We start from the raw sequence: 18768 nt of genomic DNA on the forward strand, positions 1-18768 counted from the left end.
TGAAACACTCTATAGCCTGTAATTTTGCAAGACATACTCTCTCTACTGACAAGCAGAGTTGCTGTTGTTACATCACGACAGGCCTAGCCAACACTTGCACTCCTGGAGTACGGAAGCACTCAACTTTCACTACCACTGTGCTGTTGTGAGCAGCTGTGACAGATGGCTATATGCTGAAGGCCACACATCTTAGATGTGTTTCCACAACAATGGAGCTACTTATAAGAGGTGACTACTGCAGCATTCTTTTATAAGCTCGAGTTTATCAAGTGTCTTCCTTCAACTTTTTATTTTTCTGCCAAAGCAATTACTTTTATTACTTTATTACATAAATACATTATATGTAGTGCTAATATGGTAAGCAGAATTACAAAAAGCATTACATACAGATATTTATCATTATAAGTTCATAATCATCACTTCGACTTTAGAATATGTAATAATTCTGGAACTGTAGTTTCTGATGTAGTCCAACACATGGACTTAGATTATAATCTGTAAAACCCAACTGCCAGTGGAACACACATTCCATAAGAGCAGAAAAAATATTCACACACAATGTTGCACCAAACATTGGAATGAATAACTTCAGTGGTTCATCTGTACACTCGAGGATATTGCTCTTGGGGAAAAATTTGATACAACTCTTTAATTCCTGAACTAGATGAACAGGTCACTGAGCTGGGTGCTTCACTGCACATCTATCAACTCAAATCTGAAGTAAAGAAATACATTAACAGCTGAAAGCTAAAATGGTCTGACAAATAAATCTAAATCCATCTTCAGTTGTGCAACAGCTTGCAATTCCTTTGAGAACTCATGATGAAACGTTTCAATTACTGAAATGTATTCAGTCTTGAATTCTAAGCAGTTTTTTCCACAGGATTAATTTTTGTTTAATAGCATTAGTCTTGTCTGCCACATCCATTACCAAACGATTCTTCCCTAGCATTAAGACACTAAATAAATTCAAATAATTTTTTATGTCAACATTAAAAGATTTCATTACCACTGTACTTTGAATTCAGTTTTATTCCCTAATGGCTGCCTTAATTCATAACATTCCTCAGAAAACAAGTACACTGTACCATCTTTGTGGCTGATGATGTAATGATCTTCCACTAAATGTTTTTCTAGCTCATAATTCTGAGATGGCAAACAAAGCCCTTTGCTGGGCCTTAAAATGATACGAAAAGTAAGGCAATTTCCATTTGTCATCGAACAAATGCTGTCTCCATGTTTTCTTCTCTGGAGAAGTGTGCAGACACCATAGTACTCCCAATGCAGAGTCAAAATCTAATTTGATGCAAGAAGTGTTTCAGAAAACTGCTTGGCATCTCACGAAGTGAATGCTTTGCTCTAGTGGCATCTGGGTGCACCTTCACTGTCTTCTTCCTTGCCCCTCAGTCCTAATCACCACTGCACTCTGAGCACTACACAACAGTGTGGTCAGAGCACTCATGGAATGCTGTACGACCAGGCCTGCATTACACAATGTGCACACAGTAGGCACTGTTGAAAACCTAAATCATTTCACCAAAATTACTTTAGTGTTGTGATAAGTGTCTTAGTTATACAGATGCTGCATCATGGAGGACTGCCTTGTGACGGGTGAGACTGGAAGGACGGCCCACGCTCAAGTCCCGGTGTGATTAGTCAGCCTGCACCTCGCACACTGTACGGACATCTCTTGGGCAAGTGCAACCACAGCATATTGTGACCAGTAACAGGTTCCAAGTAGAACTCAGATGGCAACAACTGTCTCTGTTGGCAAGGCCATCATTGATCCTAATTCTGTCTTTTATTATACTGTCCCAAAATCCACTGGTTCTGCACACCACTCTCGTCTATTAAAAATCGACATGCAAGCTTTCTATTAAGCTATGTTCAGTGATCAACGATTTATCTTTTTGATCCAAGTAAATGTACATTGATTGTTCCAAGCAGTGCTATTAAATGTGATTTTCTTTCTGCCTGAGATACTGAAAAACGTACTCACATTGAATGCTATAAACAGCAGTTGTGCAGTCCCACTGGATACTTGAATGAGCCAATTCAATCATTAATCTTATGTGATGGTCAGAAGATTGTAATATTTATTAACATCCCATTGATCTTCAAAATTGTTTGTCCCTCTTATGACAGAAATACCAGCCACTTGTCCTTTTTCTGTAATGTTTCGGAGCTGTACATTGCACGCATTGTCTGTTTAATTTATAAACCACTGAAGCCATTCTCTGGAAGACTTCCCTCAAATGTTTCAATTCAGCAGGTAGGCTTTCTGATCCCTTATGCTGGGGCATAATGGACTAGAAAGTCTACCTACCAAACTAAATGAGAGTCTTCAGAACAGTGAGTCTTTTTGACTGGGAGGTGGCATCTAGATGCCTACAGATACAGGAAAGTGTGCATTAGCTTTATATTTACAGAAGGACCTGATATGCCATCTTGCTTCCTCTATATCCAATTGTCCAGGAATGAGAGAAAGCCATCTTTCTCCATTTCCATCATAAATTTGATGTTCACACAGATGGTGTAAATATATCACAGAAATTCTTCAAAAACTCCCCAGCTATTTGGTGACAACAAAGTTTTCATTTACATGTCTGCAGAAGCATTTCGGTTTGAGGCATATGGTCTGGCTAATTCCTAAAAGAAGTCCATATATATGTTGGCAATGCCTGGTGTCAAAGGAGACCCCATGCCACTCTATCCACCTGCTCATAAAAAGTGTCTGCCACACTGAAAGTAAGTAGGTAGGTAACCAAGTATCATCATCTGAGGCTCTATATGTTTTGAGAGCTACATGATTTTTGGAGGGCACTCTGGTGAATAAAGACTTTACATCAAAGCTTATCAGCAGTTCATCTTTCTTGAGACTGACCTCCCTCAGCAATTTTACAAATTCGTCCATATTTTTCACACAGTATTTCAATAATTGTGGCAGATATTTAGCGAACCGTATGCCAGTGAGCTGACTGTTTACAACTGCACACAAGGGAATTTTTTCTTTATGTACTACCAGAAGTCCATAAAAGTGAGGAGGTGCTGGAACCTCAGGTTGTAGCTGTAGTTCTTTTATAGATTCCAGTCGCAAATCAGTATCCTCCTCCTCCTCCTCCTCTTCTTCTTCTTCTTCTTCTTCTTCTTCTTCTTCTTCTTCTTCTTCTTCTTCTTCTTCTTCTTCTTCTTCATCATATTAAATAAATAATGGAACTCTAGTTGTAAATTCTGAAGACCCTAACACACTTTGTTATCTAAACATAGGCTAAGATAGTTCACTCCAGCCTTATGTCAATTTCAGCAATAAGGTTAAACAAATTTGGACGATATAGGTCGAGGACACTTATTTTGGCTTTTGACTTGACATTTCACAGTTTATGGGAAAAAAAAAAACACCACAGAATTTTTTGTTTTTATATTTTCAGCTAAATTTTGCCCCAATTTATAGCTTACAATTGCAAGATTTACCTTATGAGCAATATTGACTTTCTATAATATGAAAACATGAAACGTGAAGTTCAATAACATTCAAGCTGACTTTACAGTGAAAAGAATAAACAAATCAATCACAAATAGTGACAACGCCTATACGAGGGGCGTTTGAAAAGTCCATGCAAAAATAAAAACTACTTACACGTTTGTCGAAAAATAAAAAAGTTTTACCCCAGAGTCTCCTTTTAGACTTATACACTTCATCCAACGCTGTTCTGATCTGTTGATCTCTTCTGAATAATAGGAATTGTTTAAGTCTGCAAAACAGCTATTAGTTGCTGAAATCACCTTCTTGTTTGAATAAAATCTTTGTGCCGGCAGCCATTTCTTCAAATTGGGGAACAAATAGTAGTCCAGGGGAGCCAGGTCTAGAGAATAGGATTCTAACTTGTTTCACATCCCTCTTCTTTCCATTAATTTTGCGACCACAACTGCTGAGGTGTGTGCTGGTGCATTGTCATGATGAAAAAGGACATTTTTGAAGTCCAATCACTGGCTTTTTCTTGCAGCTCTGTTTTCAAACGGTCCAATATTGAAGAAGAATATGCACCTGTAATAGTTTTACCCTTTTCCAGATATTCTATGAGGATTATCCATTGCGAATACCAAAGGACAGTCGCCATAACCTTTCCAGCCAAAGGAATGGTCTTCGCCTTTTTTGGTGCAGATTCTCCCTTGGTAATCCATTGTTTAGATAGTTGTTTGGTCTCAGGAGTATAGTAATGTATCCAAGTTCTGCGGATTCTTCCTGAACAGCTGCAGACCATCGCTGCAACACTTCACAGAATTCTACTTTTGGTCAAGTGTGAGCAATCGCAGAATCCATCTTGCAGATAGCTTTATCATGTTCAAATGTTTATGCAAAATATTATATACCCGTTCATTCGAGATGCCCACAGCACTAGGACTCTTACACACCTTAACTCTTCTGTCATGCATCATCATATCTTGGATTTTATCAATGATTTCTGGAGTCTTAACATCCACAGGACATCCACAACGTTCAGCATCACCTGTGCCTATATGGCCACTGTGAAAATTTTGAAACCACTTATAAACTGTTCTAATCAAAGGTGCAGTCACTGTAATTTTTATCAAGCTTCTTTTTAGTCTCCTGAGGCGTTTTGCCTTTCATAAAGTAATGTTTAATCACCACACGAAATTTGTTTGTGTCCACTCTACTTTCTTGATTCACACAAATACCAAACACAAAGAAAGAGACCAATATGTCCGAAACTGTGTGCGTTCTTTCCAAAGATGCCACTAACTAAACATGACCTCGATACGTGCCAGGATGCCCCTCGTAGAAGCCACAAAAGCAAGATATACAATGTGAAGACAGGAAACTTAAGTATAACTCCTAAATACTTATATTCTACATATACCAACAAAGTAGCATTACTCACCGAATGCAAGGCCAAAAATAACAACACTCAGTTCCATTGCTAACAGGAAGAATCTCACAATTATCCACAGAACTTTATCTGTGTAATCACCAACAGAGACGGAGGCATTTACTGTCATGGAAACCACACATCGAATTAAACTGATGACCACATTTACCAAAACCTGTGAACAGTTAACATACAGTGCTCAGTATGTATATAATAAACAATGATATGTTTTCATTCACACAAAGCAGGGTATAAAACAACAATACCAATAATAATAATGACAATTATTTTAGTGTGTAACTGCCAATATCCTCAATCTGCATATGAAAGAATCACTGTGCTTTTAAGATAAATTTAATTCTGAAGGAAAGGTGCAGAGAAGTGAAAATGTAATTAACTGAACTGCCAGCATTGTCCATTGCTGTCTTCTTGGGAATTACAAAGAGGACATCTCTAAGTCCAGTGAGCTGGCACCCCATTGCCAGGGCCCGCATGATGATCTTAGCATGAACTATAGCTTTGATTGGACATTAGTGAACAATACAAAGCCATGCTCAGATATTTCCACTATGTACAGTTCCCTGTCATGTGATCAACTTCTTGTAACACTTCTCTGATGTTGAAGCAGAAAGGTCAGACCTGTGTCTTACTAGAGTTCAGTTTCATATGGTTTTCTTCACAGTGGAGGGAGAGTACATCTACACACTATGTCATTTTCTGTTTTGACTGCAATGCTCAGGCCTTTAAGTGATACTCTTCATGTGAACTGCTTAGTGGAATTTGATATTAGATGGTCGCTTGTGCACATATTGTATTGCCCTGTTTCCGAGGAGCTTCCTTACTGTAATCCATTCTTCTGGTTCCTACCAACAAAAATGAACATGGGATTTTCTGCTACGATGGAAGGTGTCAACTAGGGATGTCACGTAGCACTCTCTCATCAGGATGTACAGTTCAAACAGCACTTCAATAATCTCCTTTTTAATGTAATGGCTTCTTTATTTCCAGGTTTTTCCAGTATGACTGATAATCTTCATGCTATACCACTGTTTACAGTTCCACTACTCTGAAGAAATCTGAACAGTTGTTCTAATTATATTCATTAGGTTGTTCAACAGACTGGACATTACCCAGTTCGATAGACAGAAATACCCAGACAGAAATATCTAAGGTTAATTGTGGATGCAAATTTTGAACTTTACACTGAGGTGACAAATCGATATGTACACAAACAGATGGCACTAGTTTCACATACATAAGGTCTAAAATGTCAGTGCAATGGCGGAGCTGTCATCTGTGCTCAGCTGGTTCATGTGAAAAGGTTTCAGATGTGATTTTTATGGCCACACGACAGGAATTAACAGACTTTGAATGATAGTTGGAGCTAGACGTATGGGGCATTCCAATTCAGGAATTGTTATGGCATTCAATATTCTGAGATCCGCAATAGCAAGAGTGTGCAGAGAATACAAAAATTCAGACACACCTCTCAACACATAACATAGTGACTGACAGCCTTCACTTAAAGATTGACAGCAGTGGGGTTTGTGTAGAGCTGTCAGTGCTAACAGAACAGCAACACTGCTTGAAATAACTGCAGAAATCAATGTGGGATGTATATCTTATGTATCTGTTAGGACAGTGTAATGAAATTTGATTTTAATGGGCTATGACAGTGGTCAACTGACATTAATGCCTCTGCTAACAGCACGACACTGCCTACAGTGCCTCGCCTGGGCACGGTATTGAATGGACCCTAGATGACGAATACAGTGGCCTGGTCAGATGAGTTCTAATTTCAAATGGTACGAACACATGGTTGCTTTTGGTTGTGGCACAGATCCTACGAAATTGAGGACACACACTGGCAATAAGGCTCTGGTGTAGTGGCTTCATACTGGTGTGGGGTTTGTTTACACGGAACGGACAGGGTCCACTGGTCTAGTTGAGCAAATCATTGACTAGAAATGATTTTGTTCAGCCATATGGAGACCATCTACAGCCATTTATGGAATTCATATTCTCAAACATATCACCACGCCACTAAGTTCATGACTGGTTTGAAGAACATTCTGGACAGTTTGAGTGAATGATTTGGTCACCAACATCGCCCGTCATGAATTCCATCAAGCATTCATGGGACATAATTGAGAGATCATGTTAGCGTAGAAAATTCTGCATTGGCAACACTTCTGCAGTTATGGGCAGCTATAGAAGCAGCATGGCTCAATATTTCTGCAGGGGGCTTCCAACAACTTGTTGAGTCCACGCCAGGCAAAAGGAGGTCCAACATGATATTACGATGTTTCCCACGACTTTTCTCATCTCAGTGTGTAAAGCAAGTTTACACAATCACAGGCCAAATTTAAGGATTTAGAAACATATTTCACTAGGAGAAGACTGGATATTGCCTTCATGAAAATTACATGGCCAATGAGGAAAATAAGTAGCTATACGAGTATTGAGACCTCAGATGGAAAACCAGTTCTAAGCAAAGAATGGAAAGCTGAGAGATGGATTGAGTATACAGATGGTGTGCGAAAGGACTTGTAGGCAATATTACAGAATTGGATGAGGGCATGGATGAAGATGAGATGGGGAATATGACACTGTGAGAAGAATTTGATAGAACAGTGAAAGACCTAAGTTGAAATGCTGTCTACTCTAGGACCTTGTTTCCTCAGAACTGGTGATAACCTTGAGGGATCCAGCCTTGACCAAACTAATCCACCCGGTGTGCAAGGTATACAAGAGGAGGGAATACCCTCAGACTCCAAGAAAACTGTAATAATTACAATTCCAAAGACCCAGATACTGAGAGGTCTGCATCTTACCGAACTATAAATTTAATAAATCATGGTTGCAATACACTGACAAATTATTTACAGAAGAACTGAAAAACTGGTGCAAGCTGACCTCAGGGGAAGACCAGTCTGGGTTCCGGAGAAATATCAGAACATGTGAGACAATGGTGAACCTACGACTTATCTTGGAAGATAGGTTAAGGAGAGCCAAAACCAACGTTTAGTGCATTTGTAGATATGGAAAATGCTTTTGATAATGTCAAATGGCTTACTCTCTTTAAATTTCTGAAGGCAGAAGTAAAATAAAGGCTATTTACAACTTGTACAGAAACCAGATAGGAGTTATAAAGAGTCAAGGGGCACAAAAGGAAAGTACTGATTGAGAAGGGAGTGGGTCAGTGTTATAGCCTTTCCCCATCTTATTCAATCTGTCCACTGAGCAAGCAGTAAAGGAAACCAAAGGAAAATTTCAAGTAGGAACTGGAGTTCAGGGAGAAGAAATAAAAACTTTGAGGTTTGGCAATGCAATTTTAATTGTAATTCTATCAGGGACAGCAAAGGACTTTGAAGAGCAGTTGGACGGAATGGACAGTGTCTTCAAAGCTGGATATAAGATCAGCACCAATGAAAGCAAAACATAGATAACGGAATGTAGTCTCATTAAGGGGAGCCGGAATGATCCATCTCCTCCATGTTAATTTTAGCAAATAGAAGGAACATTTTTTTCCAAAACCATTAAACATATTGCTCTGAAATTTTGACTACATGTTCAGTGTATTTCCCTACAAAGTTATACTACTAAGAAATATTTGTTGGTTTTTGTTTTACAATTTCTTTTAAACAGATGCTTATTTTTTTCTCTAAAATTCTGCACTTTTTCTTCTAAAACTCTTTAATTATACATTTTTTTTCAATTTGTTACAAAAATGAAGGAAAAGAAGTAAACAATGTTGTGTATAAATTTCATTGATATACTGGTAGCAGTTTTTGATAAAATGTTCCTCAAAGATGAAAATTTTAAAGTTATGGGAAATGACTTCCGAAGTTTTTTAATATTCCTTCCCCATATGATGGATTATCAGAATCCTCTTTTCCCAGTATTAGTTTCGTTTTCACTGGTCTTTCCTTCCCTTTTGCTCCTTGTTGTAGGCTTTTGTCTCTTCTTTCTGCACCTCTTAGTCTTTCTTCATCAATTAGGTGCATTGTGGAAATGGTGGTATGTCCCGTTTGGAAACCTAAACGTTTCAGCACATCACATTTGATAATGTTTCCTTCATGGTATGTTGCCACTGCCTCATACACTCCAAAATTCAATGTTTTTATCTGTACAAACACTCTTTTGGGAATTGTAATCCAAACTAAATTATTTACACTTTCATCTGGATTTTGTGTTTTCCCATGTAAACACTTTTCCAATAAACTTGGCAGTGATAAATCTCTGAATATGGGCTTAATTACATCAATTACAGCATTTGGCAAACTGTTTTTATGGGCATATTCCTTTCCCGATCGGTACTTACACCATCAGTCATCACCTGTGGGGCACAGTGCATGTTGTGGGAGCTCATTTGTTGATGCACTATGTAAAAATAATGCCCATACTGCTCTCTTCATATGCTCAATGCTTCTTTTACTTTGCTTAATTGCACACCCATAATACCTCTGCAATCTATCAATTGCTTCATTTGTCAATCTTCCTCTTCCACCTAGGGTCTTACCATCACTAAGCTTCTGGGATCCTAACGTCTGCTTTAGTTTGCCCAAGTGATCCCCCATGCACTTCTGCACATGTCCAATGCACTCCAGTTTTTTAATGTGAATTTCACTGCCATAAGGTTTGAGTTCCTCGACAGTTTTATGTCCCTTATAATATCCTAGATCGATAGTGTATCCTACATTGTACCACTCCTGTGATCTGGAAAAAGTTGCTTTCACTCCATATACTTCCATTGCTCCACTTGTGCCATGAAAATTTGCTTCACAACTTTCACTATGTTCGTCCTTGGTATTGCCCTTACATCTACAATGTTTTGAGAGAATACCAACATCAATTACTTTGCAACTGTCTCCACTGGTAGCTGTCAACTCCATTTAGAGATTTATGACCTCTACATTGCCATTATCCATCTACAGCAACAGTTAAATCTCTACAATCCCATTATCTGTCACAGCTTCTTCAACTGCTTTCTTCATTATTGCTTGAGCAATATCTTCAGCAGAAGATCCCACCAATTCATTATAAAATCTAAATTTGTTTGGTGGTTGTGGCAAGTTCATAACCCCACATAACATTGTCCCTGCAGCACTGCCCTTGCCAATGCAACGCAAGCCACACACTAGCCTAACATTTATATCATACACCTTCTTTCCTCTATTACCACTACAAGGAATACTGTTAGAATTAGAAAACAAAACTTCTGCAGCACATTTGTTACATTTCAACAACATTTTACATGACAAACCAATGTGTGAAGTTGTTTTCAATTTCAGTCCTCTCTTTGCAAACTTGGCATAATATGTTATGTTTCAAAATATTAGAGAGCAAGGAAATGTTAATTATTTTATTCAAATCATTACTGTCACTTTCAGAGTTTTCAAATTTTTCTTTACTGTCACAAAGTTTCTTGCTGGAAGAAGTTCTATCACATTCATTTGGTGTAGTCAGTGAAGCAGTCTGAGCAACATCTCCCTTCGAAACAACAAAAGATTTCTTCTTCCGCTCATTGTGCTGCTTCTTAAGCACTAAATTGCTGAAACGTGACATACTGATATCCACAAACCAAATACATAAAACAGGTACAAGCAAAATTCGTCAAATATGCAAAATTGAACAGCTAAACAACACAAAGCAAACTCCACAAGTCAACAAACATGGTATAGCGTTTATGTTTACCGATATGAACAGTCACTTGTCACAGAGATAAAGCCATACAATGTTGGAAAACAAAAACACTGTCTTCTTCCTCAAAGATACCCCCTGCTTGCACCCAACGAGCAGCGCGGTCAGAGGTGGCACACCAAGTCGCTACAACTGTTTATGTGGTGCGTCAATTTTGCAGCGAGAAAAAGCACACTTAGAATTGACTTAGAAGGGTGAAACTTCATTTGTTTTATTCAGAAATCTCCAAATAATTTTATAATGAAAAACCAAAAACGTTAATTTTGTCATTTTCATCGTTGCGGCTCCCCTTAAATCAGATGATACTGAAGGAACTATATTAGGAAACGAGACATTAAAATTTGAAGACGACTTCTGCTATTTGGGCAACAAAATAAGTGATGATGGTCGAAGTAGAGAGGATACAAAATGTAGACTGACAATGGCAAGATAAGCATTTCTGAGGAAGAGAAATTTAAGCATTAGAGATTTAAGCATTAGAATGTCTTTTCTGATGATACATTTGTGGAGTGTAGCCATGTATAGAAGCGAAACATGGACGTTAAATAGTATAGGCAGTAAGAGAACAGAGGCTTTTGAAATGTGGTGCTATAGAAGAATACTGAATGTTAGATGGGTGGATCACATAACTAATGAGGTGGTACTGAACTGAAATGATCAGACAACAAATTTGTACCACAATTTGACTAAAAGAAGGGATCAGTTGATAGGACACATTCTGAGGCATCAAGGGATCACCAATTTAGTGTTGCATGTAAGTGTGGATGGCAACATTTGTAGACAGAGACCAAGAGATGAATACAGAAAGCAGATTCACAAGGTTCAGGTCTTAGTAGTTATCTGGAGATGAAGATGCTTGCACAGAAAAGACTTTCATAGAGAACTGTAGAAACAAGTCTTTGGACTGATGATCACAGTAACAATAACAACTGTAAAGAACTAGAATGGAGAACATCTAATATATCAGTTTTGCGGATTGCTCTGCTATGTGAAGTTCATGAGTACCAGTTCTTATTTTCTCTACAGCTTATATACAAAACACCAATAGAATGGAAGGAAGGAAGGAAGAATATCACAGTAATTCAACAATTCATGAAGTAGGGATGAAGATTAATATGGCATAAGAAATCTCTTCTTACACATACCACCCTGCCCCCCACCCACCTGTCTTTTCTTAAAAACAACTCTTCCACCTACAACTACAAGAAATACAGGACACTATGGCAGCACTGAAGCCAAAGATAGGATGTATCTTATGGATACAGATTACATAACGAAATAAAATAGCTGCAAGTTTTTAAAAACATAGGGAAACAGTTTGGAGAAAAAATTAAAAGAATTTACAATGCAAGTTACAGTAATTTTCCTCAGTACAAACTTCAGTTCCTTTAGTGGCACTAGCACACTTACCCAATATTGATCAGATTCTAAAGGTTTGGACTAGAAAATTCTTTATATGTGATAATAGGTAGAAGACAGGTAGTGAAAAATCTAGTGACCAGAATGGTCGTTCAGACATATTCCAGTTTCCCTACGGCCAATGCACCTTTGTGCATGTACACTGCCCTTGTGGAAGATTTCAGTCCCCCTCCCCTCCCCTCCCCTCCCCTCCCCTCCCCATTTCCAATAACAATCGTGTTCCTTTGCTGATCCTTTTGAAATCATCGAGCATCAGTGTAGATTCACTACACACGTCAAAAATTTGACAACCACACAGGTTTTATCTACTTTTGCACTTTTTGTACAATTCTTCATTCCTTACTATACTTCTTAAGCTATGAAAAATTCCCCCACTTTTCTTCCCCTTTCATTTATGTTTCTCCAACCTTCCTCAATCACAGTTTAAACTCTTTACTTTTTGCAGCATTTCTCATACAAGTCTTTTCTTTCCCCATACTGTTATTCCAATGTTGCAGCCTCAGTACCACACATTCCCAGCATGGATTTACTCTGTACTTCAGAAGACTTGACTACCTGTGATAAGAAGGTCAAGCTGCATCTAGTCAGTGACATGGTTTGACAGCAATTGTAATCAGAGCTATGAATAACGTTGTAGAATAAACTGTTGTGCTACCATGTATCATCTAAGCCTGTTTGTACGCACAAATGGTGACCATACCAGGAGAATGAAAACTTTGTGAGTACACAGCGCTGAGTACCGACAATCTGCACGACATGACTGTTGATGACCTGCAAACCGTCAGATGTGAATTTGGAGCAACTAAGGGTACAGGTACAACTGTTAAGTCAGTGCCAGCTATGAAATCATCCACCACTGCCGCTGCCACCACATGCCGTATCAGGAGCAAGAATTCCTCCAGGAGCAAATAGTACTAAGTGTAGGTCACCACTTTAAACAAGAAATACCAAGAGCAACTGCAAGTATTGCTGGAACACCACCGTATTAACATGCCCTAGTGCAGCAAATCCAGTCACAAATAGGCCAGCAACAAATATGCATACTAAATGCAAGACAAATCACTAACACAGATCACTTTAATCAGTCTCAATTGCACTGTTATATTCAGGTACGGAGGCACATTATGTGGCTTTCAAAGCACCACAGAGCTAGACCAATTGCCCAGCTCTAAGATTCTATCATCATGATTAGCATTCTGTCACTGCCAGCATTACACAGGAATCAGCAAAAAATAGTCACATCAAGGCACTGGTTGACATCTGAACTGCTCTGTGATGTCATCATGAAAGCTCCTGGGAAGACTGATTTAAGCGGATTTTTAGGAACTATGGACAGAATTTCTGAGGCTACAGGTCCACAGGTGTTTACCATTTGCAGTGCATCATATAAGGACTCTACAGAAAAATTAACACCACGGCCTGATAAGCTCATGTGCCAGATGGTGGCTTTCTGAACATGAAAATGATGGAAAATTCCACAAGCAGCCCACAGGAAAAGGGGCTGCACCATTTCTTGTGGATGTGGAACTGCAGACCACTCTTACAGATGCTACATGGGTATATCATATCACCACAGATCACCAAGCTCATTGTCAGGAAAGGCAAATGGTATCCCCTGCAACCAAGGGACAAGCCTGCTAGTAACAGCAGCCTAAGACCTGAAGTGCCAATCTGTGACAAGTAGAGCCAATGTACAGCAGTTGGAAGCTCAAACTGGATCGAATGTGTGCTTATTCATGCGGGCACTCTTATGGCAGAGGATATGGTGCAACAGCTTTGACCTTGCTGCAGTAGATGATTCCCCAAAGCAACCTTGAGCGCCACTTCATTGTTATCAACATCAATCATCCAATTATAGGACTGAATTTCTATCCTATGATACCATACTCAATGTGCAGAATTGTTGCATCCTGGTATTAATAATCTCTGTAAAAACAACCCACAAGCTAGCACAATTTAGTGACCTGACTGTGCATTTTGCAACAGGTGTGTCTCCAGTCTTACACCTCTTAATATATTTTCTGTCACTTAGGCACCCAGCAGATGTGCTGCCTCATCATCGTCTTAAGATCAGATTAAGAGTAGAAGATAGCAAAGTCATCCACAAACAAAGAGCATTTGACAGTGCTCCTGATTGCGGAAAACAATGTGACATGAGGACACCGCTTTGGGGACTCCCATTTTCTTGAACATAGCAGTCAGACAAGGTATCATCAATGTGATATCGAAAACGCTAGTCCTTGAGAAACGATTGAATAAGAAGTGGCAGGTGTTCAACAGTCCCCACTCATGAAGATTGTGAAGGGTGTAGTACCTCCAAGTAGTACTGTATGCTTTTCCAAGGTCAAAAAACACATATCGCCATCTCCAGGGTGGAATGGTAGCGCCTCAAACCGCACTGGGAGTGGCTCAGGTATCCTCGGGACTGGAACAGCCAGATGAGATGGTGGTTGACCATACGTACAAGAGTCCTAACCCATACAACTGGTAAGGGCTACACTCTGGTAACTGTGAGGGGCACTACGGTACTTGCCTTGTTTCCAGAATGGAATTAATATTGCCTCCTTCCAAGTCATAGGGTACTGTCCATCAGACCAGATCTGATCGAAACAAGAGAAGAGCTGTTCTTTCACTTCAGGGCACAAATGACAAAGCAAGGCATACTGAATGTCATCAGGTCCTGGGGCAGTGTCTCTGGCTGCAGACAAAGCCGATTCCAGTTCCCACATGAAGAACGGCAGGTTGTAGACTTCCTCATTATGCAAAAATAAATTGAACTTCACCAACTCCACAGTCCTACAGAATACCTGAAAAGTAGGAGCTTGTCTGGATGATGTAGTGACAGTAAAAAAGTGTTCAGGTGTGTCCATCAAAATCTCATTACTTCACAAGGCCATAAGGTGACATGTACGGCCCTTGCCTGAAATCCGCCTTATTTAGTCCCAAACTTATGCAGTGAAAGTCGACCGATTAATGGAAGTCATGAATTCGAATTCTTTCCAGGAAGCCCTCTTCCGTTCTTTTATCACTTGCCTTGCATGTGCTCTCTCAGATCTGAGTGACTGAATGTTTTCTGTTACAGGACGTTGTTTGAATTTCCATAGGGCTGTTCGTCTGGCCCTGATTGCAAATAGACAATCATCATTCCAACAACATAAGGCTGTCGTCTGAGGTGATTACTAGACTGGAGGCTGCACTCCGCAGCAGCCCATTGGCCCCCCAAGTGATATGGGCCACTGTCTCCTGTGCACAATCCTTTTATTAAAAAATAGCCTGTTGACTGTACTGCAACCAATTTGCCCTTTGTTTCATCCATCTTCGTGGTCTCCTGTCAGCCACCATTCTAGTCGGCAGATAGATCCACACTGGGAAGTGGTCACTAGACTAAGTCTGTAGCCTCTTCCCACTGAACTGAGTCTGCAATAGTGGGGAACAAAACCAAAGGCCAATGGTTGAAAAATACCCTGTAGTTGTGGAGAAATGTGTTATGCGACCTGCATTCAGAAGGCAGATATTCTCAGAACAGATGAGTCGCTCAATCATCCGACCCCTGGAACAGGTGGAAGCCAAGACCCACAGCACATTGTGTGCATTGAAGTCCCCTACTAGGAGAAAAAGGGCATGGGGGTGCCTATCAGTGCACTTGCACCCAAATCATCATTAGGTGGGAGATACGAAAAACACACTGTGATATTAAAGGGTGCTAGAACTTTCATGGCAACTGCTTGCATGGTTGTGGTAAGAGGGTCAGGAGAGGAGTGGCATCTGTCATCAATGAAAACAGCCACTCCACCTTTAGCCCTGTCTCCAGCAATATCGTCCATCCTGTAGGGGCAGTAACTCTGTAATGCAGGTGTGTCTGTGACTTTATGATGCATTTCTTGTAAGCAGATGCAGAAAGATTTCTTCTGGACCAGGAGTTTTAATTCTCCCAAATGTGAGCGATATCCATTTAAATTCCGCTGTAACACAGAAGTCCCTGTGGGAGCCATTGTTTAGTGATGGTTACTGTTTACTTTCTTTCTCGGAGGCAGTAATTTACTGAGGTGGTCAGGAGAAACATTAGCCGGTTCCTGGCTCTCCAGTTTCTCCAACTGGAAGTTCATATTCGCAAGAGCATATTCCCCATCAAACAGGGAGAGAACTCTCCAATCCAAAGGTTTAAGTACCACTTTCTTTGACTTGGAATTACTTTTGAAAGGACATTTTTCTTTACTATACGTGGTTGCTTGGGTTGAGGGGAAGAGTTAGTAGGCTTCTGATGGTGGGCACTGGTATAAGGCTTAGGTGGTAAGCCCATTGCCAATGGCTTCCAAATGACTTCTGTTTCAAGTGTAGCATCCCCCCCCCCCAGGTACAACATGTGCATGTGCTTGTACTTTTACTTCATCTGTGGTTTAAGTTTAAGTGGAGGCATCACACTTGGCAACTGGTGTCCTAAGGGCTGATGCAAAAGAAGTAGCAAAAACCAGAGGTTGCACAGCTTTGAAAGCTTTTTTAGCTTCGTTATAGGGTATACATCTTGACTTTCAACTAATTTTCCTTTCCTCATTATAAACCTCACACTTTCTGCTCCACACTGGGCGATCCACGGAGCAGATTATGCATTTCGGAAAAGTGTACACGTATTGCCCAATTTGTGAGCTAAGCCTGCACGATTGCCCCCACACAGCCCTCCCATTACATCCCATAGTGGTGTGGCCAAATCTTTGACATTTGAAGCATCGCATTGGGTTAGGAACAAATGGGCGAACCTTGAGATGGCTATAGCCTGCAAGGATATGTTCAGGTAATTCTGGAGTACTAAACGTTAGAATAAATGTGGCAGAATTTTCGAATTGCCACTGACCTTCCTCATATAGTTCTGCAATTCTGTGATGCCCAAATGTTTCCATTCTTCACGTAACTCTGCAGGGTCCACTTCCATTGCATTGGACAGGTAACCACACCCTTACTAAAGTTAAGGGTGGTATGCAACTCAGCCTCGACTGGGTAGTCACCTAAGACCTTACATCCCAAAAATTTAGATACTTAGTCTGAATTAGCACTTTCAACTGGAAGTGTTCCGTTATGAAGTCATTGGACATATTTTAGGGACCAAGCAATACCTTCCAATGCCTTGCGAATATAGAAAGGGGGCATCTTCTCAAAGGTTCCTCTGTTCTCTTGATTACAATGAAAGTGTTACGACACACTAATGCCCTGTTACTATGACTCTGGGAGTTCTTTTTGGGGAGGAGGAGACCTGACCAACCGAGCTGTCTCTGATGATTTGATGAGTGGGTGTAGGTACTATCTGACTGTATATCCACCCCGTCATGGGTAGTAAGTTGAGACAATTCCATAGGGATCCCACGAGATGCTAAGGAAACAACTGTACATCCAGGCAGAGCCCTTCATGCCTGAGCAAGCCTTATACACTGGAGGGTGGCAGGTGCTCCAGAGGTTGCCCACTAGAGACTGTTTTACCTCAACAGCCATTCACGTCGTCAGCATGTAGCACACCTTGAGACTGAAGGGTTTTTTATAGAGGTGTGTATCTTCCTCGCAGTCCAGGCAGTGAAGCCAAGGCCCACACTCTCCGAAACACACAACATTACACTGCTGTGCCACATGGTTGTCACTGAAGCATGCCCAGAGTTTACAGTACCAGAGGACTGATGGCACTTACCATTCCCCAGGCCAAGAACCCAGGGTCACCAAGCCCGTACCCAGCAACCAAATGCTGGGCTCCTGGGGGCTTGCCACCCTGAGTGTACACAGTCTCAACAAAAGAGTGAGAACTGTGTCAATACCTAAGGGAGAGGAACTTACGTTACCACTTTGCTGAAGTCAAGCATTACTTCATTTGACACTTGGTGGACAAGCAGTGTATGGTTTCACACTTCATGTGGATCTGCAGGTGTTTGAGGGGTACCAGCCAATCCAGATGCTGGTTGAACTTCTTGCTCATCTTGTTGTTGGACCCGCTATGGCAACATTCTCAAATGTGTTAGCCCTCGCTGTCAGTCTGGTTCTACAGCAGTACATCAACAAGTTTTTCCTCCAAAAAGCTGATACAACAGTTTTAACAACACAAAGTATTTTCATTGCATTTGTGTGACATCACTGGATAAAAACTCTCAAGTTAGCTCACTCAAATAGTTTATTGTAATCGAGTGATGTCTGTGAAAGAAATGAAAGTATAAAACAGCAACTGTTATGAAAAAGATTAGTTGTCTTTTTGGTGAGTGAATGTGTGTTGCAAACTTTTCAGAGCAATGAGGCGAGGCCATGTAATGCAGCAGTGAATTTCTCGAGTTTGTACAAAGTGTGCCTGTCGTGAAGCTTCCAGTGTTCTGACTAATCTGTTTTCAAGATCCAAAAGTCCCATAACAAACACCAAGAGTTAGGATATGCTATAAGAAAAGATTTTTTAAGATTATTAATATTCAGAATTCTGGTCCCATGAGATCTGCACAAGCTACTAAGAACTGGATAAAGTAGCCTGGTTCTCATAAAATTCTTTTATCTGAAGTAATTAATAGCCAAATATTTTCTCAAAGAAAAATCAACAACAATGTGCACAGATCCATCACATGTGGGTTCTGTCATCAGACAAACCTTTGGATTGGAAATAAGAATTATTGTTTGAGAATTTTGTCCACAGTGAATAACAGAGAAGCTGGTCAACAGTACTGAGCCCAGCCAAGTGCTAATAGAAGAATAAATAAATTCTAATCTACATTCTGGTTATCTTATGTCTGAGCATATGCTA

The 18768-nt window shown here is 40.1% G+C and overlaps 1 protein-coding gene across 3 annotated transcripts in view; it reads right to left on the minus strand.

Annotated features, from left to right (window-relative positions):
* LOC126272999 (transmembrane protein adipocyte-associated 1 homolog) overlaps nt 1-18768 on the minus strand; it is a 170914-nt gene that overhangs the window by 114710 nt on the left and 37436 nt on the right. For all 3 annotated transcript variants that reach the window (XM_049976360.1, XM_049976358.1, XM_049976359.1), the window contains exon 4: nt 4902-5064. In XM_049976360.1, coding sequence (XP_049832317.1) covers nt 4902-5064 — 163 coding nt within the window. The remainder of the gene's footprint in view (nt 1-4901; nt 5065-18768) is intronic.

The sequence above is a fragment of the Schistocerca gregaria genome, chromosome 5, assembly GCF_023897955.1.
Source record: "Schistocerca gregaria isolate iqSchGreg1 chromosome 5, iqSchGreg1.2, whole genome shotgun sequence".
Classification (NCBI taxonomy): domain Eukaryota; kingdom Metazoa; phylum Arthropoda; class Insecta; order Orthoptera; family Acrididae; genus Schistocerca; species Schistocerca gregaria.